Genomic DNA, 23,828 nt, shown 5'->3' with positions numbered 1-23,828 from the left:
CTTTTTTTGCCAGTCACCTTAAATTGGTGCACTCTAGTTCTCAATCCTTGCACCAATGGGAACAGTTTATCGACTCTATGAAGACCACTTGTGATTTTCGACAGCTCTATCAAATCTCCTCTCAACTCTCTTCTCGAAGGAGAACATCCCCAACCTATCCCTATATTTGAAGTCCTCCAACCCTGGAATTATTCTCTTGAATCTCTTCTGCACCCACCTTAAAGCATTTACATCCTTCCTACCCAGAATTGGACACTCAAACTATAGCTGAGCTATTGTTTATCATGGTTCATCATAACTTCCTAGCTTTTGTATGTTCTGGTTCTGTTTATAAAGCCAAGGATCCTATATGCCCTAGTAACCACATTCTGAACCTGCCCTGTCACCTTCAATGATCTGTACACATGTACCCACCCCCGCTGTCTCTGTTTCCATACCGCCTTCATAATTTTACCTTTAAATTTTATATTACCTATCCTCATTCTTCCCACCAAAATGTACCATTACCCACTTATTTGTATCACATTTCAACTGCCGTGTGCCCTCCTACCTGATTCCACCAGTCGGAGTATATCCTCCCGAAGTCCATCACTATCCTCCCCCGGGCCCGTCGCCGTCCTCCCCCGGGCCCGTCGCCGTCCTCCCCCGGGCCCGTCATTTGTTAGAATACACGACGAGTACCACAGATGTTCTGTTGTTATTTGTAAAGCTGTGAGGATAGGATACTTCCCCACAGACCTGACTGAAAGACGAGAAATAAATACATGTTAAAAGACAGTTAAAATGAAAACAATGGGGTAGAGTTAATCATCTGAAGTTGTTGTCTTTCTTTATATATATTTGTCTTTCTTTATATATATTTTATATATATTTACCCCACATATCTTATTCCCCCGTTCCTTACCTTTTCTCCCCTTTGTTTCCCCATTCCCACCCCCCACATTTAAATCTGTCACAGTTGTCCCTCTGATGTTAGTTTCTCTGCTGTTTGGCCATTCACACCTTTTGTTTTCTCTGGGGACTGCAATTAGCATTCTTTCCCTTGGTTTCTGTGGCCAATAGCACTCGATTCCCTGGTTATGACTCATTTTTCATTTTCTCACTTCACAGTATAAATATTTCCCACTTTATATGTCTTTTGACTTTGACAAGTTCATCTGGACTCAATGTTAGCTCTTTTCTCTCTCTACATGTGCTGCCAGACCTGCTGAGAGTTTCCAGCATTTTCTCTTTGGTTTCAGATTCCAGCATCCGCAGTAATTTGATTTTAATAGAGGAACTACTGCACTGCTGGATGTTTACAGTCGGCTGCCAAATAGTGAGAGGAAGATAAAGAAGCAGATTACAGAGGATGGGGAGAACTATAGAGTAGTAATAAAGAGGGTTTCAGTTATTCTAATATAGGCTAGGATTGTGACCGTGTAAAAAGCTGAATTCCTGAAGTGTGTGCAGGAGAATTGTTTTGAGTAGCGTTCCTAGTCCAAAGAGGAAGGAAGCAGTGCTAGATCTGGTTCTCATGAATGAAGCAGATCAAGAGGAGCATGTTTGAGGCGGCGCATGAGGGGATCTGTAATCATAAAATTTGTAATTGTTGCAGAAAAGGGCCAGGAACAGTCGTGTGTAAAAACAATTAACTGGAGGAGGGCTAATTTCCGGGAGTTAGAAAGGGATCTGCCTGAGTGTATTAGAATGAGAGATTGGCAAACCAAACAGTCATAGTTCAAATGAAGCCTTTAGAGAGGAGGTTGTCGCCACTGGAACTGTCTTATGAAGTGGGAAAAGAAGGACATCCAAAGCCACTAAAGATAAAGAGATAGTAAACTGAAATAGGAAAAGGAGGGTTCTACCAAACATAGTGTTGATACTGAGTTAGGATAATGAAGTAAAACTAGGAAGTGCAGCAGAGATTTAAAAAAAAAAGAGAATGAGAGCAAAATAAATCGCATATGAGAACAGAGTGGCTGGCATAAAAGGAACCTGGAAGTTTTTTATGAATATACAAGAAGTTAGTGTAGTCAAAGGAAGACTGGGACCAATAAAGAAACAAAATGAAGATGATTTTGTGGAGACCGAGAGCCTGGTTGAGTTATAAAATGAGTACTTTGCATCTATCTTCACTAGAGAAGGGGATTCTGCCAATGTAGCAGTGAGAGCACGAGGGGGACTTATTGAACAGCTCTTTCACATGGCCACATCTGTACTGTATCATTCTATGATTCTAACCCTTCGATTGTTTATTCTTGGTCTAGACAGCGAATGATAGATGAAGATCCTGGCCTGTGGGAGACAATGCTGCAATCGTTTTCATCCGACTTTATTTGGCCCCGTTTATCTCCTGACTTTTTAATGAGTTTCAGTGCTACTGCTTCCCACAACACAACGGTAAGTCACTCTGAAAAGCATGTTGAAATGTGAAATTAATTTCAAACAGGTTATGTATGGATCATATTGTTGTCTAATATTTTATCGATGGACTCTCGCCAGTCTATTCCATTTAAAATTAAATCAGAAGTGTGCCATGATGATCGTATTTTTAATACCATCAGTATGTTTGTTAAAAAAAAAGTTTTTATCATTCAACAATGTATTGTTACAACTGGAAAGCTATTGATTGAATTGATTGAAATTACGTGTGGAAACGGAATATAGCCAAAATAGCAAGACTATTGAAGTCATCTTGGGCTACTCAATCAGTGTGCTCAGTAACTCCTTCCGCCGTCCCATTATTGCCTATTTACCTCGTCAAAACCATATATCTACAGCATCCATAGTATTGAATACCTTTCCTCTGTTTGGTTAAGTGTGTTTAACCTTATTTGCTTTCGACTTCCGTACTTCAAAAAAAAATTGTCTCATCGTTTTGCCGCAAAGAAAATTCTTATGAATTATTCCTTGCAACCCATACTCTATATCCCTGCTATTAAATTTCTCAAATATAATTAAAAGTTCAACAATTCACAAAAAAAACTTGCTTCCTCCCTTAATGTACCAAAATCAACACTCTTCATCTCATATACACTCACCTCTTCTAGCAAACAGTATTATATCCACCTCATACTGCACACAAGGCCCATCCCACTTTAGACGCTTTATGGAAAACATGCAAATCAGATCAAAGACTGAATATCTGCACTACACCCATGATAATTTTGCAGCTGTATCTGTTGCCTCCTGATCTGATAGTCACCTAGCCTCTAATGCCTATGGAATTATTACTAATTTTCTGATTTGTTCATCTTTTTGTGTGCCTCCCTCCAAACTAAAATTCTTGTTCTCCCATTTAGGTCCCTTCATAGCTTCATCCCTCCCCTGTGTCTGTAATCTCCTTCACCACTGTGAGCCCTGCCCTATCTGACACAATGCTTAGGGTGTCCCTTTTTCAATAATCACCTCCTCCTCCTTAAGACATATCTTATTTGACCTGTTGACAAAACCTAGGTCACCCTCCTAATATTGCCTCTTTTCTCGCGATGGTCACCACTCCTAATATTGCCTCTTTTCTCGCAATATCCATATTTCTCTGATTAATCCTTCTGTGAAGTGCTTCAGGCATTCTTCCAATGATAAAGGCACAATATAAATATATATTGTTTAAAAGCAGCTAAATAGATATAGAGTTCCTTCTGTGAACCAACAACCCATTCATTGCAAGCTGGTGTATCTAGACCAACTCTTGGGCTACTTACTGAGCCAGACCACACAATGCCAACAAAAATCTGATGTAACCTGTTGCAGCATCTTTCCCTACTTCTCCCAACAAACCTGCAGGACCCCCTGCCCCGTCATATTCACAGCTCTGTCAACAAGCATCTGTGGTGTTATGTAACAATGTGTGACCCTCATTGCATTTTGCTGCAAGCATCGAAAAATATGTATCATAAGTTATGATTTTTGCAGAGCCCATTTTAGGGAACGCAATTTATAGTCTAGGTGTTTAGATTCCTAGATTTAAATTCCTAAATTTGGTTATGGCCGGTTTCAATGAAATGAGATAAACTATCTACAGTAAACATAATAAGAATATAATAATCGCTTAGTGTCACGAGTAGGCTTCAATGAAGTTACTACGAAAAGCTCCGAGTCGCCACATTCTGGCGTCTTCGGGGAGGCCGGTACGGGAATTGAACCGGCACTGCTGGCATTGTTCTGCATTACAAGCCAGCTGTTTAGCCCACTGTGCTAAACCAGCTAAATCTAAATCTATTAATGGTTAGAACTATAGTAGATCAATGGGAGGTATTCAAAAAATAATTTAACATAATGCAAAAGGGCAAGATCTCTATTTTTGCAAGATCTCTATTTGAAAGCTAAAATAGCCATGAATGACTAAAGTAATAAGGGATAACAAAAATAAAAGAAAGAACACACAAAATGCTGTTCTTTGCATTCCATCCAACCGCCAGGTTCAGTGCTTCTAGCCATGGATGACTAAAGTGATAAGCGATAACAAAAATAAAAGAAATCACATGCAAAATGCTGTTCTTTGCATTACATCTGGTCACCAGGTTAATGCTTTTTCTTTTGCACAGAATGACAAAACCGATAATAAGAACTTAAAAAAAGGTGAGAATGTGAAGGAACTTGCAATGAATATCAAAATTAACCTGATATAGAATTAGCCAAGTGTAGTTAGGCAGCAATAGGAGCTGCTTTAAAATGAATAACAGTAACATTGCGGGATACAATGGTGCAGTGGTATTTTCGCTACACAAGTAATCCAGAGACTCAGGGCTCTGTGTTCAAATCCCATCACAGCAGTTGCTGAAATTTGATTTCAGTAAACATCTGGTTTACTCATGTCCTTACCTGGCCTGGCCTACGTGTGACTCCAGATCCACAGCAATGTGTTGGCTCTTAAATGTCCTCTAAATGACCCCATAGCAAGCCACTGAACTCAGTTCAAGGGCAATTGGGGGTGGGCAAAATATGCTGGCCCAGCCAGCGATGCCCACATACCACGAATGAATAAGAAAAAGAAAATTGTCAGTGAAAACAAGGAAATGACTACATGATGAATAATTATCTTGTTTCAGTGGGATAAATTCTTCCGCCTCACGTCACCAGTAACGGAGTTACTGATGAGGTGGAGAATCCAGCGGTTGTGAAGAAAACGGGATCGCTGCTGGGTGCTGCCCATTTCCGGTGCTACGGGCCCCTGCTGGCGTCGGGATTGCCATGACACCCCATGCCAGCGAGAGGATGCGAATACGCCCCCAAAGTCCATCCAAGGGCCACATCCCCCACCACGACAAAACCTGCCCCCCACCACCAGAGACCCCAAATAAAGAAACCCACAGAGACCCCTAAATAAAGAAACTCTCTCACATACTCTGCAGAAGTGAGACCCTTGCCTGGAAGCAAGACAGCAGTCCAGACAGACCCAGGCACTGAAAAACGTCACTGCTTTAACACTCACCTGGGCCATGCACCTGCTGGCTCTGATACAGGAAGCACCACCTGTCAATTCCTGGAAGCAGAAAACCAGTCAACTGTGTTTAAACCTCCTCGGGTCTCTTGATCTGCAAGCCATTCATTCATTTCTCTTTGATATTGATTTTACTAGGCTGTGATTGACAGTTTCCACACATTATAACTGTCAGCATTGTTCCATTCATCTTCCTTCACACCACGGTTAAGTAACTCCGAAGTGTTCTAATCGCAATGTTTATAAAATATCAAGCTTGGATTGACAGCTCCTTTCCCACTTCAAATATAATTAAGTGCTGTCAATTTCTAGCTTACCACTTCAGATTTCCTCTACTTGAAGGGAGGTGATTGGAAAGTACTTAATTCTGTTTGAAGTGGTCCAGGAACTGTCAATCAAAGCTTGCTGTTTATAAACATTGTGATTAGAGCACTGCAGAGTTACTCAACCGTGAAGGAAGATAAATTTGCATGGCTAAGAATTGGGAATCGCTTCCTGATTTGCGCTCCCAGCCTGACCTGAAATCCGGTGCAATTCAGCTCCGGCGGGAGAACATAGGCTCCCAAACTGAGAATTTGTCCCAGTATATACCATGGAAAAAGAGGATAGCATACCAAACATCCTAAGGGAACTAATATTGAATCTGGGAAGGGAGCGCAGTAAAATTAATGTAAGTGAAAATGACAGAAAAGAAGAAAACCTTGAGACTAAAGAATGACAAATACCCAGGAGCTCGGGTTTTCAAGGATGTGGTTGAGAACATAACTACAATCTTCCAAAGTATTCGTGATTCGGGACCTGTTCCTTTAGATTGGAGAGCTCTGCATGTCTGTTACTTCAGAAAGGTGGCAGAGAGAAACCAGGGAATTATAGACCAGTTAGCCTAACATCGGTTGTCAGAAAATTGCTGGAGCCTATAAAAGAGTGACTGAACACCGTGAACATTTTCAACTGATTGGGAAGCCATGCCTGATGAAGCAGATGGAATTTTGGGAAGGGGTGGCTAAAATAGCGGGCAGGGGAATGTCTATGGATGTTATTAATGTTGCCTGTCAGAAATCATTTGATAAATTTCCTCATTGGACACAGTGAGCTAAAGTTGAGGCTTGTGCAGTTGAAGGGAAGTTATTGATCTGGTTGGGAAATTGACTGAGTGACAGATACAGAGTAGGGGTAATTGGCAAGTGATACTCCAACTGATCGATGGAACTAGTAGCATCCTACATAGGTCTGTGTTGGGGCCACAAACACTCATCGTGTTCAACAATGGAATGTTAACACAGCCACAAATCCATGTTTGTTGGTAACACGAGGTAGACGGCATTGTAAGCAATGTAGACTGAAATATCAAATTAAAGAGAGATATTGGTAGCTTAAGTCAATGTACAAAACTAGTAAATGGATTTCATTGAACCTAAAAAAGGATATGTCAGGATACTTCCTAAAGAGTGCATAGAAGCTTTTTCCTAGGGTGTAATAGTCAATTGCTAGGGGACATAGGTTTAAGGTGTAAGGGGCAAAGTTTAGAGGAGAAGTGCGAGGGAAGTTCTTTACACCGAGGGTAGGGTAGTGGGTGCCTGGAATTCGCTGCCGGAAGAGGTGGTGGAAGCAGGTATGATAGTGACTTTAAGGGGAGTGTTGACAAGTATTTGAACGGGATGGGGATAGGAGGATATCTAAAATGGAGACGGTTTTAGGTTAGACGCACAACATGCTCGGCGCAGGCTTGGAGGGCCGAAAGGCCTGTTTCTGTGCTGTACTTCTATGTTCTAGTTCAATGCACCTGAAACCCTCTGTCTCTGAAAGAGCAGCAGGAAGGAAGGGGACCTGTGATTGAAGGAGCTGGAGCAGTCACCATGAGAGAGGGAACCTGTAGTTGGCCGAGCAACCCCTCATTCTGTTTCTCACAAGCTGCTGCTCCTTAAAAATTTGTCCATAGGATGGGAGTGTCACTGGCAAGGCCACATTTAGTTGGCCATCTCGAAATGCACTTAGGAAGATGGTGGTGAGCTTCCTCTTGAACCACTGCAGTCTATCTGGAGCAGTTACATTCACTGCGCATTTGGAAGTGAGTTCCAGGGTTTTGATCATGTGACAGTTAAGATCCCAGTTGATGTTACAACTGGACAGGAAGCTCCCATAATGGAACAGTGGCTCACAAGATCGTAACTTTTACTTTTATAAAACTTGGATGAACAGAGTCACAGGACCGCTCATACAACAAAAAGAAACCATTTATTAAATTGGATTATAATACAATGTCCCTTTACTCCCCCCTTAGTTTAACAAAACACACCGATTTAAAGATTAACATGGATTAGAAAGTGCATCTTAAGCTGCAATGGTCTCATGAACACAAAATGTCCCTTTTAAGCACACAAGATGACTGTGGTGTGACAAACTCCTCTCCAAGTGAATGCCTATGGCAAAATCCCCCCAGGTGAATCTTATTCGTGAGCCACCTTGTCTTACTAAACTCCGACTTCCATACGAATGATTTTAAATTCCGCCCTTCAGAAGTCACACTTCACATCTTCTTTTAAATTATTAGTTCTTCCGCTATTCCCATCAAGGTTTTGCTTTCAGGTTTTACACCTCTCCCTTCAGGTTTCCTTTGTCTTAAAGACTTTCGCACAAACTCCGAGGTCCAGCCGCTGATTTCCACAATTATTTAAAATGATGTCTCCCCAGACTGCAGAAATTTCTCACAAACCTTAGCTCTACTGCAGATGTCTTTCTGGCCTCACACGATCCAATGCCTTTTCAACTCTGTGACTTTACTGAACAGTAATCTGTTCTGGTTCCCAATTTCCTTTGTTCCGTTATCTTCTGACTTCTTGGAAACTTCTCTTCGTTTCTCCAGTTTCCTTAACTAGCTTGATTGTAGATTTCTGGCATCTGTTCTCTTAACCATTACTCCATAGTATGGCATTTCTTCCTGCAATGCAGCGAGAGATAGAATCCCGATAGTGTAGAAGGAGTTCATTTAGCCCATCGAGTCTGCACTGACCCTCTGATTGAGCACCCTACTTAGGTCCACACCCCTGATCTATCCCTGTAATCCCATTTAACCTGCACATCTCTGGACACACTGAGTGGGAATTTTAGCATGGCCAATCCACCTAACCTGCACATCTTTGGACTGTTCCCTCTTGAAACTAACTGCTTCTAGCAGAACTCCGGTGGCATGGTGGCACAGTGGTCAGCAATGCTGCCTCACAGCACCAGGGACCCGGGTTCAATTCCAGCCTTTATACATTCTCCCCATGTCTGCATGGGTTTCTTCTGGGTGTTCCAGTTTCCTCCTCCAGTCCAAAGATGTGCAGGTTAGGTGGATTGGCCATGCTAAATTGCCCCTTAGTGTACAAAAGGTTCAGTGGGATTGCGGAGATGGGGTGGAGGCGTGGGCCTAGGTGGAGTGCCCTTTGAAGGTCAGTGCAGCCTTGTTGGGCCGAATGGCATCCTTCTGCACCGTGGAGATTCTGTGGAGCTCTGAGAGCTACCTTCTCTCACTACCTATCTCCAACTCCAATCATATTAGCTAAACTTAAACGTTTCTCATCTTACAAGGTCCCAGTTGCTAAGCAACTACGCTGGTTTATTTACTCTCCATGCAGTATCCCTTTCTAAGCCCAATGGAATCACAGTTGGAATTGAAACCAATCCCCACACATCCAAACAACCTTGTCCAGCATGAATCTAACTATAGTTTTTACCCTTCCAGGCACAGAAACGAAACAGTCGCCGGAATGTGACGACTAGAGGCTTTTCACAGTAACTTCACTGAAGCCTACTTGTGACAATAAGCGACTATTATTATTAAATGAAACCCAATTAAAATTCTACCTTATTTATAATGTTTAAGAATACAAATATAAATCTCTTAAAACTATCTTTATTTTCCTAACACAGTGAAGAAGTGGTGATATAGTTTTAAATCAGGATGGTGTGTGGCTTGGAGTGGAACTTGCGTGTGATGGCATTCCCATGCATCTGTTGCCTTTGTCCTTTTAAGTGGAGGAGGTTCAGGGTTTGGAAGATGCCGTTAAAGGAACCTTGATAAGTTGCTGCAATGCATCTTGTAGGTGATGCACGCTATTCCCACTGAGTCAGTGTAGAAGTGAATGTTGAAGTCAGTCGATGAGGTTCAGATCACGCAGGCTGCTTTGTCCTGATTGGTATCAAGCTTCTTGTGTGTTGTTGGGGTTGCACGCATCCAAGCAAGTGGAGAAAATTCCATTACACACTTGACTTTTGCCTTGTAGATGGTGGTCAGGCTTGGGGGAGTCAGGAGGTGTGTTACCCACCTCAGAATTCCCAGCATCTGACCTGCTCTTGTAGTCACATTATTTATATAGCTGGCCCAGTTCAATTTCTACTTAATGATAATCCCAGGATGTTAATAGTGGGGCATTCAGTGATCGCAGTGCCACTGAACGTCAAGGGAAGACGGTTAGAATTTACCTTGTTGAGAATGGTCTTTGCCTGGCACTTGTGTGGCTTGAATGTTGCTTGCTACTTATCAGTCCAAACCTGAATGTTGTCCAGGTCTTGGTACATATGGGCACGGTATCTTCAGTGCTTCAGTATCAGGTGAGATGTGAATGGAACTGAACATTGTGCAATCATTAGCGAACATCTCCACTTCTGACCGAGATGGAAGAAAGGTAATTGATGGAGCAACTGAAGATGGTTGGGACTAAGATGTAACCCTCAGGAGCTCCTGCAGCAATGTTCTGGGACTGAGATGACTGACCACCAACATCCCACAACCATCTTACCTAATGCTAGGTATGGCAGACCCTCAACCAGAGGAGAGTTATCTCCCTAATTTCACAGTGAATTAATTTTGTCACAGCTCCTTGATGCCACGCTCGATCAGACGCTGCCTTGATGTCAAGTGCAGCCACTCCCCACCGGGTTCAGCTCTTTCTGTCCATGTTTGGATCAAGATTGTAATAAGACCTAGAGCCAAATGGACATTGCAGAGCCGAAAGTGAGCACCGATGAGCAGCTTAATGCTGTGTAAGTTCCACTTGAGAGCACTGTCAACGGCACCTTCCAACACTTTGATTTTCAAGAGGTTACTGATGGGGTGGGAATTGGCTGGATTTATCCGGCTTTTTCTGGACAAACATGCCTCAGCACTTTTCCACATTGCTGAGTAGAAGCCAGTGTTGTGGCTGTACTGTGACAGCTTAACTGTGATGTGGAGATGCCGGTGTTGGACTGGGGTGAGCACAGTACGAAGTCTTACAACACCAGGTTAAAGTCCAACAGGTTTGTTTCGATGTCACTCGCTTTCGGAGCGCTGCTCATTCCTCAGGTGAATGAAGAGGTATGTTCCAGAAACACACATATAGACAAATTCAAAGATGCCAAACAATGCTTGGAATGCGACCATTAGCAGGTGATTCTGCTTTCTTGCATCTTTGTAGAAACTTAATGTCACTCTCCACTTTGAGCCGGCAGTTTGCGGTGTCGATGGTAGCCATGATGTGGAGATGCCATGATGTTGGAATGCGACCATTAGCAGGTGATTCTGCTTTCTTGCAGCATCTTTGTAGATGCAAAGATGCAAGAAAGCAGAATCACCTGCTAATGGGCGCATTCCAAGCATTGTTTGGCATCTTTAAATTTGTCTATATATTTGTTTCTGGAACATACCTCTTCATTCACCTGAGGAAGGAGCAGCGCTCCGAAAGCTAGTGATATCGAAACAAACCTGTTGGACTTTAACCTGGTGTTGTAAGACTTCGTACTGTGCTCACCCCAGTCCAACGCCGGCATCTCCACATCATGGCTACCATCGACACCGCAAACTGCCGGCTCAAAGTGGAGAGGATCTCCAGGAAGATCGCGCATATAGACACTGACATTAAGTTTCTACAAAGATGCAAGAAAGCAGAATCACCTGCTAATGGTCGCATTCCAAGCATTGTTTGGCATCTTTGAATTTGTCTATATATGTGTTTCTGGAACATACCTCTTCATTCACCTGAGGAAGGAGCAGCGCTCCGAAAGCTAGTGACATCGAAACAAACCTGTTGGACTTTAACCTGGTGTTGTAAGACTTCGTACTGAGCTTAACTGTTGGCATGGCTAGTTCTGGAGCACAAGCCTTTAGTACTATTGTCTGATGTAGTCAGTGCCAAAACTAAAGTCTTGAAGGAGGGCAGAGCGGAATAGTTGCAAGAAAGATCTGAGGAAACCAGCAACCAACTCTGCACTCTGAACATCTGTTAGAGCAGTCTCCAACTCCAGTTCTTGCAATGTAAAACTTCTGCTCGCAGATGCTCTCAGACTAAACAGTCAGGTTCCATCTTATTTTCATGCTTCACTGACCTCCCCTGGGATGATCTCTGAATTGCCATGGTTCTGATAGCATGGAGCCACTGCTGTGCTTTCTAAATTGCATTGCCCTTGAAAACTTATCGCTAATTGTCATTTAACATGATTAATTGGCAGCCCACCACTGCTGGCTCCATTTCTGTCACCAAACAGAAGCAGTCTTCAGGAAGGTAGGAGGAGGAAGTGGGATCACATTGCAGAAGTGACAGTTTCTTTTTTCACTTTTTTCCTGGCCCTTTCGCACTTCCAACCCTGCCTCAACTCCCTGCTAGTCTTCCTGCTCATATTTTTCTTTTAAATTTCAGTGATTTTTGCTAGAGAGAAACTTCACTCTTAAAATTACTGGCCCGAGTGCCCATTGGTGTTGCTAGCTGATTTTTTAATCCATGCATTTGTATGCATTGGTTGTCTGCCTGTCTGTGTGTGCATGTATGTATGTTGTTATCTATTTGCTTACTGTTTATAACCAAATCCATAGGACATTGAGTGGTGAGTTTCCAATAAACCATTGCATAATTTTCGGAACTTTCAACTTTTTAAATTGCCAGTGTAATGTTATGTTGTTACAGGTGAAGCACTTTATTTTGAAGAACCCATCAGATCTACCAGTTACAGTGCAGCTAATGCCAGTTGCTCACTATCCGAATCCAGAAGCTGTTTTAGGTCTGCTGAAGAATTGGTAAACAACATTTTTCATTATAATTGTGTTTCAACTAGAGAAACAGCTGATCTAAATTGAGCTAGATCATGTCATGCCTCATTCTACATTGTTCGCTGCTACACATTCATATAAATGTATTTAACTGACTGAATAATATAAAATATAAAAAAACACCTTTGCCACTCAAGTTTTGCAAATGCCAACAAAGTTGGTGTTTCTTCATTTCAAAGGCCTTATCTTTCTGTAGTTTTGTCCCCTGCTGGAAGTTTAGTTCCATGAGGCTGTTTTCCCTCTAGCCTCTCTCACAAAGGCTGTTCTTCGCAACTGTACCTCAAGACTGGGCGATTATTATGTACTACTTCATAGCCAAGTTGATATCTGCTTGAGTACATTCCTATAGGGGTCACTGGATGATCAGAAGCAGAAACCCTGGTTCTTAATTCATTTCATCCCAACCCAATTAAGATCATTTAGGACCCTTGTTGCCCACTGACTGAGGTCAGCTTTCTCTGCACTTAACTGGTAACTAAAGATGAGATTTTCTGTTTTCTGTGGTACAGCTAAATGGTGTGTTTACCAGCTGAGTTCTTGAGAGTTAATATTTATCTTCAAATAAAACTTGACACTGCTGTGACTTATTATTTTGAACCAGTTTAAATAATGTGGCAAAACCAGTGTCTGGGGTAGAGACAAAGTATGGTTAGTCACAGTGGTTTTTCAAGTATTCTGAAGTAATAACTGTTCTAGTTTACGAATTACCAATAATGTGGCGAGAGTAATAATAGGGGAAACAGAACTTTTGCACGCAATTTCTCCTTTACATTAGGCTGAAATTGCAAGTAATTTTCACCAATAATTTTATTTTGGTATGGCAAGTAATTCAGTTATTTATTTTTTGTAAGGTACAAGCTAAGGAGACAAGGTATTAGTGTCACAGCAAATGAATTTCGATTGGTAAAGCTCTCTGACAATAAGGCAAGTTAAATTCCATATGCTTTTCTAATACTACTTGTGTTAAATGCAGCACAGTTAATTAAGCATGTGAAGCTTTGTTTTTATTTTTCATCCATTTAGTTTAACATTTAAGCTACTTCTTCACAAAAAGAAGTTGTGTAAAAATGATCCATGATCTAAAATAAAGCAGCCCTAAAACTAGTTCCTTTGGGGTGGAAGTGACCAAATGGCCTGGAATTTGCGATGAACATAACAGTGAGGCTGTTGGCACACACCATTACAATGGAGAAAATCTGGCAACTTCCTCTGGAGTACGTACATGTGCAATTAAAGGTGGAAAGGTGGAAATTGCTGTTTGAGATATGGTGCTCCTCCATAGGCTGTGCTGCTACATTTCTTGCCAGTGGACTCAGAACTGACATGATTGCGGTGCCATGAACTTGTGGTATTTGCCCACTGGTACTGCACTAAACCAGTATAAAGGGGAAGCCATCCCCTATGGACAAGCCCTCCGTATACACAGGATCTGCTCAGACGAGGAGGAGCGTAACAGACATCTACAGACACTGAAAGATGCCCTCGTACGAACGGGATATGGCGCTCGACTCCTCGATCGACAGTTCCAACACGCCACAACAAAAAACCGCACCGACCTCCTCAGAAGACAAACACGGGACACACCCGACAGAATACCCTTCGTCGTCCAGTACTTTTAGTTGAGCGGAAAAACTACGACATCTTCTTCGCAGCCTTCAACACGTCATCGATGAAGATGAAATCTTGCCAAGGTCCTCCCCACACCCCCACTACTTGCCTTCAAACAACCACGCAACCTCAAACAAACCATTGTTTGCAGCAAACTACCCAGCCTTCAGAACAGCGACCGCGACACCACACAATCCTGCCATGGCAATCTCTGCAAGACGTGCCAGATCATCGACGTGGATACCACCATTACACGTGAGAACTCCACCCACCAGTGGTGCATACTCGTGCGCCTCGGCCAACGTTGTCTACCTCATACGCTGCAGGAAAGGATGTCCCGAAGCGTGGTACATTGGCGAGACCATGCAGACGCTGCGACAATGAATGAACGGACATCGCGCTACAATCACCAGGCAGGAATGTTCCCTTCCACTCGGGGAACACTTCAGCAGTCAAGGGCATTCAGCCTCTGATCTCTGGGTAAGCGTTCTCCAAGGCGGCCTTCAGGACGCGCGACAACGTAGAATCGCCAAGCAGAAACTTACAGCCAAGTTCCGCACATATGAGTGCGGCCTCAACCGGGTCCTGGGATTCATGTCGCATTACATTCATCCCCACCATCTGGCCTGGACTTGCAAAATCCTACCAACTGTCCTGGCTTGGGACAATTCACACCTCTTTAACCTGGGGTTACCCCTATCTCTGGATCTGTAAAGACTTAACTACCTTCAAATGCTCGCATTCTAAGCATTGTCTTGCACCCTTGAATTTGTCTGTATATATGTTTCTGGAACCTACCTCTTCATTCACCTGAGGAAGGAGCAGTGCTCCAAAAGCTAGTGTTTGAAACAAACCTGTTGGACTTTAACCTGGTGTTGTCAGACTTCTTACTGTGCTCATCCCAGTCCAACGCTGGCATCTCCACATCAAGTATAAAGTTAGGCTAGTGCATTTGGTAGAAAGTTAGGTTTCTACTTCTCTTGCATTGAAAAAATAATTTTACAAGCATGGAATCTAATTCCCTTAGAAAATTAGTGTTAAACATTTTAAAAAACATTTTTACTCAAGAGTTCTGACGATAGATCATCAAATGAAAAGTTAAAGCCCTTTCTCTTTCCACAGAAGTTGCCTCCCCTGAGTATTTCCAGCATTTTCAGTTTTTATTTCCACTGCTTTTCACTTTTAATGTTTGTCTCTTTTATCTCCTTAATGCCATTTGTATTTCCCAATATTCATTTCCTTTTCTGTACACCATTTTATCTAATTTATATTTCCTCTCTTGCACTGGATAATAGCAAATTACTGCGGATGCTGGAATTTGAAACGAAAGAGAAAATGCTGGAAAATCTCAGCAGGTCTGGCAGCATCTGTAGGGAGAGAAAAGAGCTAACGTTTCGAGTCCGATGACTCTTTGTCAAAGAGTCATCGGACTCGAAACATTGGCTCCTCTCTTGTACTGCTGCTTTGGGCTCTGTATGGCTCAGTGAGCAAACTTGAGTGTGATTGGTTGAAGGGCCTTGTTATTGCTTGTCCAGTTCATAGACTCTACAGATCTCCTGCAGAGCGCCTCATGCGTGAAAAGATGCCAAATTGGAGGAAATTTCCTTTGACTAGTGCGCAGAAAGTTTGTGTGCAGCTGTCAAAGGTGAATGGCAAGTGCCATTCCTTCGATTCTGAGAGCAAAATCTGGGCCAATGATTTGTCTTCAAATTTTCTTTCCCTTCTTGGGGAACGACACCTGTTTTTTGTTTCCTTCTTTCTTCCTCCTTGCTTAGTAGCTAATCAAAAACCTGGCATGGAGGAGAATTACCAATATGAAGACATGCACAGTTAAGATAACACAGCACATTTTCCTTAAATTAATTAATTTAATTGCTGTAGCATTTTCAAAGGTATATGATATAGATGGCTGATAAATCCGATCACTTGTCTGACTGTATTGACTGGCATACTAATGTACTTAAGTGAGGCAGAATCTTCCTCATGGTATGGAAAAAATAATTCTGTGATGTTTGTAATGGAATAGCATACAGAGAGTTATAAACAGATGGAATTGGACAACAGACCGAGTGCTGGGATTCTTCTGCTGACTTTACAACCTCGAGAAGTGAGGAAGATTGGTGTTGAGTTCGCACCAGTAAGCCACAGTCTAGTGACATCGCTCATACTGATGAGGTAAAATTCATCTTTTGAAGAAAAAGCCTTGAGTAACTAATTTGAATGAATTGCTGCCGATGCTTTAGGTATCTATGGTTAACATTACATTGCATCATAATGTTATGATGTAGCTGCTAGATTAACTGAGTGGAAATACAGATTTCCTTTTTGCCTTATCTTTTCTTGAGTTAACACTTAGCTGAATTAAATAATTTAAAAAAGAATTTTACTGTATAAGATGCTCCTTCCAGTTAAGCACAAGTCTGATTTTAATTTGAAAGGTTCAAAATTGCCACATATATGACATTATACTATTTATTTTTCAAGAAACAATCTTACTATACTTGATGTGCTGACGGTGGAAGGCTTTGGGGCTAATGAAGTCCTGAAAGTGGGAGGAAAGCTGCCTGGAGCAACGGGCTCGCTTCGTTTTAAGATGCCGGAATCCACACTAATGGAATGTAGAGGCAGTAGGTATCTGAAATGAATGTTAAAACTGGTTTTGATTCAGCAGAGCCAAACTGATGTCATTTATTGTTTAGTTGCTCAGTACCTGATGTCACAAAAGTTGCCTTTTTGAATCTGTTAGCCTGTTTTAGTTTCCTGCATTACAAACATAATTCAACAGTGAAACTTGTGCAGTTTAAGACAAAGTTCTCTGAAATCATCTCTGAATGTTTTTCTTTCATAAGCCAAGCAATATTTGTTCCCAATTAAGAGCTCTTGTTTCAAATTGCAGTCCTGCATTTTTCACACTTGGATTTCTCCATGTCTCAATGTTTCAAACTGGGGTCTTTGGGCTTTCTGGAGTGGTGGCTCTTTTTATCTTCTGACATTTGACACTATCTTATGGAAGTTAAAACTGAGAGGAGGTCTGTAGAACTGTTGGTATTTACGTGGTGTGTGTCGGTATTGCTGAATATTGACTGGGAAAACTTGAAATCGGCTGGTTTCATTGATTTCTAACTGAGTAAGTTCTGCAAAAGATGGATGAAAGGTTGTAAGGAGTTAATTAGTTTCCATTATGAATGAGCCACCCCTTATCTAATGTGATCTGACATTGGTGACAGGTTGTTGGGAAAAGAAAATGCTATTCAGACCAGTATAGTAAGAAAGGGATAAAAAACAAGCTCACACAAGATTTGATGCCTTGCGAGACTGGAGAATGCATTCTCTTTGAAGTTCAGTGAGGACTTTACACAATTTTCTAGTCATTAATTTTAATGAATTGACAATAAGGTGGTGGTGATAACTTGCAATTATAGAATCCTGTTCATGACTTCAAACTGTCCCTAAGCACTTTACGGTCACTTAGTACTTTTGAAAGTATCGTCATTTGTAATAGATGCAGGAAACAATTTTTGCACATTGCAAGATAATCTGTTTTTAGGGACATTGGGTGACGAATAAATATTATCCAAAACAATTCCCCATCTCACAGAATCATAGAATTTACAGTGCAGAAGGAGGCATTTGGCCCATCGAGTCTGTGCCGGCCCCTGGAAAGAGCACCCCACCTAAGCCCTATCCCAGTAACCCCACCCAACCTTTTTGGACACTACGGGGCATCTTAGAATGGCGAATCCACCTAACCTGCACACCTTTGGACTGTGGGAAGAAGCCGAAGCACCCGGAGGAAACCCACGCAGACATGGGAGGATGTGCAGACTCCACACAGGACTCTGGAGCTGTGAGGCAGCAGTGCTAACCACTGTGCCACCGTGCTGCCCCCTCTTTCCCATATAGTGCCTCAGAAGTGTTAACTTCTCATCTTTTTGACAGCGGAGTATTTCCTCAGTACTACTGGAGTGTTAGCCTGGGTTGTGTGTGTAACTCTCTGGAGTGGAACTTGAATCCACAATCTTCCAACTCTGAGGATGAGAATATTGAGTCATGCTGACACCTCCAAACAGACCTCTGTGCTGGAGCACACTGGAATACTCAAAGATAATGATCTGAAATTTAGTGTGTTGAATGCACTGACTTATCTGACATTAGTTTACAGCACAGAAACCGGGTATGTGGCACAATTGATCAATGCCTGTGTTTATACTCCCCATGTGCCTTAACCATCCTACTTGTCCAACTCCATCAACATATCCTCATATCCTTTCCTACCTCGTGTGTTTATCTAGCTTTGCTGTAACTACTTCTTGTGGTAGCAGGTTATACATTTTGAACCATTTTCTGAGTAAATAAGTTACTCCTGAATTCCCACTTTGATTTATTGATCTATCAGCATTTCTTTGCAGACAGAGATTTTAGGAAGATTTGTTCTCAACAATTACAGGCCACTGGTGGCTCGTCAGGCCTAACTGTTGGATAGATTCTCCTTTAGCGGGCGCAAGTGACGGTGCAGTCGCTGCTGGGGCAATTTCATCTTTTCTTCTCCTCCTCTTCCATGCTGATTTTCTTTGCTCGGTCTCAAAGGTGTCTGTGCCACTCCTAATGTAGCATTCCCAGGCATCACAATCTAGGGCCTGCACTTTCCACCGATGATAATTGATGTGGCACACAGAGAGCGACTTCTTCAGAGAGTTCTTGAAATGTTTGAGTAGGGCCCCTCTGTTCTGTTTGCCAGTGATCAGCTCTTTGTACCGACAACCTTGGGCAGTGGTTGTCATCCATCCGGGCAATGTGACATTTTGGGCTTCCTGCAAGAGATCTCCAGGAAATCATCCTTCAGTCGTCTCCCTTTTAAAGAAAGGTGGCACAGCCTATTCAGTCTTTAGAGTCATAGAGGTCGACAGCACAGAAAAGACCCATCGCATCTGTGCTGGTCAAAAACAACCACCTACCTATTCTGATCCCATTTTACAGCACCAGCCCATAGCTTTGTATGCCTTGGCATCGCAAGTGCACATATCTAAATACTTGTTAAATGTTATGAGGGTCTCTGCCTCTACCACCCTTTCAGATAGTGAGTTCCAGACTCCCACCACCCTCTGGGTGAAAAGGTTTTTCCTCACATCCCCTCTAAACCTCCTGTCCCTTACCGTAAATCTATGCCCGCTGGTCATTGATCCCTCCACCAAGGGGGAAAGGTTTCTTTCTGTCTACACTATCTATACCCCTCATAATTGTATACATCTCATTCATGTTCCCCCTTCAGTCTCCTCTGTTCCAAGGAAAGCAACCTCAATCTATCCAATCTCTCTTCACAATTAAAACTCTCCAGCCCAGGCAACATCCTGGTATATGTTCTCTGCATCCTTTCCAGTACTATCACATCCCTTCTATAATGTTGATTCCAGAACTGCACACAATGACTTCCAAAAGGCCTTTGATAAGGTGCCTCACAGGAGACTGCTGAGTAAAATAAGGGCCCATGGTATTCGAGGCAAGGTACTAACATGGATTGACGAATGGCTGTCAGGCAGAAGGCAGAGAGTTGGGATAAAAGGTTATTTTTCGGAATGGCAACCGGTGACGAGTGGTGTCCCGCAGGGTTCAGTGTTGGGGCCACAGCTGTTCTCTTTATATATTAACGATCTAGATGACGGGACTGGGGTCATTCTGGCTAAGTTTGCCGATGATACAAAGATAGGTGGAGGGGCAGGTAGTATGGAGGAGGTGGGGAGGCTGCAGAAAGATTTAGACAGTTTAGGAGAGTGGTCCAAGAAATGGCTGATGAAATTCAACGTGGGCAAGCGCGAGGTCTTGCACTTTGGAAAAAAGAATAGAGGCATGGACTATTTTCTAAACGGTGACAAAATTCATAATGCTGAAGTGCAAAGGGACTTGGGAGTCCTAGTCCAGGATTCTCTAAAGGCAAACTTGCAGGTTGAGTCCGTAATTAAGAAAGCAAATGCAATGTTGTCATTCATCTCCAGAGGCTTGGAATATCATAGATTATCATAGAATTTACAGTGCAGAAGGAGGCCATTCGGCCCATCAAGTCTGCACCGGCTCTTGGAAAGAACACCCTACCCAAGGTCAACACCTCCACCCTATCCCCATAACCCAGTAACCAAACCCAACACGAAGGACAATTTTGGACACTAAGGGCAATTTATCATGGCCAATCCACCCAACCCGCACATCTTTGGACTGTGGGAGGAAACCGGAGCACCCGGAGGAAACCCACGCACACACGGGGAGGATGTGCAGACTCCGCACAGACAGTGACCCAAGCCGGAATCGAACCTGGGACCCTGGAGCTGTGAAGCAATTGTGCTATCCACAATGCTACCGTGCTGCCCATAAAAGCAGGGATGTACTTCTGAAGCTTTATAAAGCATTAGTTAGGCCCCATTTAGAATACTGTGAGCAATTTTGGGCCCCACACCTCAGGAAGGACATACTGGCGCTGGAGCGGGTCCAGCGGAGATTCACTCGGATGATCCCAGGAATGGTAGGCCTAACATACGATGAACGTCTGAGGATCCTGGGATTATATTCATTGGAGTTTAGGAGGTTGAGGGGAGATCTAGTAGAAACTTACAAGATAATGAATGGCTTAGATAGGGTGGATGTAGGGAAGTTGTTTCCATTAGCAGGGGAGACTAGGACCCGGGGGCACAGCCTTAGAATAAAAGGGAGTCACTTTAGAACAGAGATGAGGAGAAATTTCTTCAGCCAGAGAGTGGTGGGTCTGTGGAATTCATTGCCACAGAGGATGGTGGAGGCAGGGACGTTGAGTGTCTTTAAGACAGAAGTTGATAAATTCTTGATTTCTCAAGGAATTAAGGGCTATGGAGAGAGAGCGGGTAAATGGAGTTGAAATCAGCCATGATTGAATGGTGGAGTGGACTCGATGGGCCGAATGGCCTTACTTCCGCTCCTATGTCTTATGGTCTTAATACCCTAGCTGTGGCCTAAAGCAACGTTTTATACAGTTCCAGCATACCCTCCCTGCTCATTAACTCTATGCCTCGGCAATACAATATGCCTTCTTTTTTTTAAATTTAGAATACCCAATTATTTTTTTCCAATTAAGGGGAAATTTAGTGTGGCCAATCCACCTAACCGGCACATCTTTGGGTTGTGGGGGTGAAACCCATGCAGACACGGGGAAATTTGCAAACTCCATGCAGTCAGTGACCCGTGGCTGGGATCGAACCCAGGTCCTCGGCGCCTTAGGCAGCAGTCCTAACCACTGTGCCACCTACCATATGCCTTCTTAACCACTTTATCCACCTGCCCTGCTATCTTAAGGGACCGGTGTACATGCACACCAAGGTCCCTCTCTGATACTTGGTGCTTCCCAGGGTCCTGCCATTCATCATGTAATCCCTTGTCTTGTTTGCCTGCCCAAATGCATCACCTCACATTAATCTGGATTGAATTCCGTTTGCCACTGATCAGCCCATCTGACCAGCTATCACACGACCAATTTTTGTATCATCCGCGAACTTACTGATCAACCCTCCTACATTCAAGTTGAAATCGTTTATGTAAACCTCAAACAGCAAGAGCCGCAACACTGATCCCTATGGGACCTCACTGGACGCAGGCTTCCAGTCAGAAAAACACCCCTCGACCACGACCCTCTGTTTCATGCCACTCCGCCAATTCTGGATCAAATTTGCAAAATTTCCTTGGATCCCATGGGCTCTCACCTTCGCTATCCATCTCCCATGTGGGACCTTCTCAAAAGCCTTGCTGAGGTCCAAGTATGTCAAATGCATTGCCCTCATCTACACACCTGGCCACCTCTTAAAAAAATTCAATCAAGTTCTATATTTATTTGATGTATATTTGAAACTGATGAATTTAGAGGGCTACAGAGAAAGGGCTGAGGAATGGGACGAGCTGGGTAACTCTTTCGGGAGACGGCGCAGACACATTGGACCGAATGTCTTCCTTCTAGGATGTAAAATTCTATGATTCTAAGCTGGTCAGACATGATCGTCCCTTGACAAAACCATGCTGACTGTTCTTGATTAATCCCTGTCTCTCCGAATGCATATTCATTCTGGTGTCTCAGAATTGTTTCCAATAGTTTCTCCACCGCTGAGATTAGACTGACTGGCCTGTAGTTTCCTGGTTTATCCCTTCCTCCCTTCTTGAGCAATGGTGTCACATTGGCAATCTTCCAGTCCTCCGTCACCTCTCCTGTGGCTGATGGTTAAAACCTCTGAGCAGGTATAACACTGAAGTATAGTCTGAAGGGCCTCTATCTGTGCTGTATCATTCTATGATTCGATTTCTCTAGAATGAGACCCAAGCTGACAACCTTCTGTTTCAGGTCGAAATGCTACCATTGAGCCATAGTTAACATTCTTGAGGACTTGGATGCTCATTTCATTGACCCATGCTAATGAAGAAGTTTGACGGGCATCTAACAGGAGATGCTTGATATATTGGGCGCCCTTATAGTGGACCTTTACAGTGTTCAAAGAACAAGGAGCAACTCTGCTCTAAAATATCAAGGCTTTGTGTTGAGTACAGAGGCCTTTTTATTCAACACTGACCATTAGCACACCCACTATCATTTAGACTCTCGGAACAACTCTTAACAAATGTCATGGAAGTTTAAATGGCTTTCATCTTGGTTTTGGTAGACCAATATTGACTTGGGCTTCTTGAATATCATTTGGTGACATTTGACAGATACCTGAGAATACTATAATTACTAAACTTTCTTCATTTCAGAGTCAAAAGGAAGTGAACTCAACTTGACCATCAGAAAGAATTTTAGGATTGAAAATGTTGGACCACTGAAAGTCACAGTGATTTCGATGAGCATTAATGGGTACAAATGTCAAGGATTTGGATTTCATATTCTAAAATGTGACTCGTTTGTACTGGAAGCTAATTCTTCACATGAGATCAGCATTGTGTAAGTACAGCTGGTGGATGATGAACCAATGAGATTTGCAGTTGCTTCAGGTGATAGTAGCAGTAACCAGCAAAATGTGAATTAGCGAGTGTTTGCCATTGTATTTAAATAATATGCCAAGTAACTCACTCATCACTGTTTTAACTGACTGAAGTACCCAGTAATTGATCAGAAATACAATTGCCTGTTGGTGCCAAGGCATTTCAAATGTCAGAAGACTGGGTTGGATTGTCAATTAATTACAACTGGCTTTTCTAATTCTGGGACTAACATTTTGAATCCATCTCAGGCTGGTGGTATAAAAGACTCCCATCTCAGACTTCTGGGGCGAGATTCTCCGACCCCCGCCGGGTCGGAGAATCGCCGGGGGCTGGCGTGAATCCCGCGCCCGCCAGTTGCCGAATTCTCCGGCACCGGAGATTCGGCGGGGGCGGGAATCGCGCTGCGCCGGTTGGCGGCCCCCCCCCCCCCCCCCCGCGATTCTCCGGCCCGGATGGGCCGAAGTTCCGCTGCTAGAATGCCTGTTCCGCCGGCGTGGATTAAACCACCTCTCTTACCGGCAGGACAAGGCGGCGCGGGCGGGTTCCGGGGTCCTGGGGGGGGGGGGTGGGGGGGGGGGGGGGGTGCGGTGGGGCGATCTGGCCCCGGGGGGTGCCCCCACAGTGGCCTGGCCTGCGGTCGGGGCCCACCGATCCACGTGCGGGCCTGTGCCGTGGGGGCACTCTTTTCCACTGGCGTTAAATGACTGCTAAATCTCTAGATCCATTAGGAATGGAAAGGAGAGTTGCAAG

General features: G+C 43.3%; 1 protein-coding gene across 1 annotated transcript in view; it reads left to right on the top strand.

Moving 5' to 3' along the window:
• The window catches only part of tmem131l (transmembrane 131 like), a 210,796-nt gene that overhangs the window by 140,133 nt on the left and 46,835 nt on the right, over nucleotides 1-23,828 (top strand). Inside the window, exons 17-22 of the mRNA XM_072496016.1 lie at nucleotides 2,250-2,382; nucleotides 12,346-12,455; nucleotides 13,340-13,412; nucleotides 16,123-16,271; nucleotides 16,581-16,723; nucleotides 22,851-23,037. Of these exons, the coding sequence (XP_072352117.1) occupies nucleotides 2,250-2,382; nucleotides 12,346-12,455; nucleotides 13,340-13,412; nucleotides 16,123-16,271; nucleotides 16,581-16,723; nucleotides 22,851-23,037 (795 nt within the window). The remainder of the gene's footprint in view (nucleotides 1-2,249; nucleotides 2,383-12,345; nucleotides 12,456-13,339; nucleotides 13,413-16,122; nucleotides 16,272-16,580; nucleotides 16,724-22,850; nucleotides 23,038-23,828) is intronic.

The sequence above is a fragment of the Scyliorhinus torazame genome, chromosome 3 (genome assembly GCF_047496885.1).
Source record: "Scyliorhinus torazame isolate Kashiwa2021f chromosome 3, sScyTor2.1, whole genome shotgun sequence".
Lineage (NCBI taxonomy): Eukaryota > Metazoa > Chordata > Chondrichthyes > Carcharhiniformes > Scyliorhinidae > Scyliorhinus > Scyliorhinus torazame.
The sequence above is the reverse complement of the archived record's forward strand: the minus strand, read 5'-3'. Positions and strand labels throughout refer to the sequence as shown.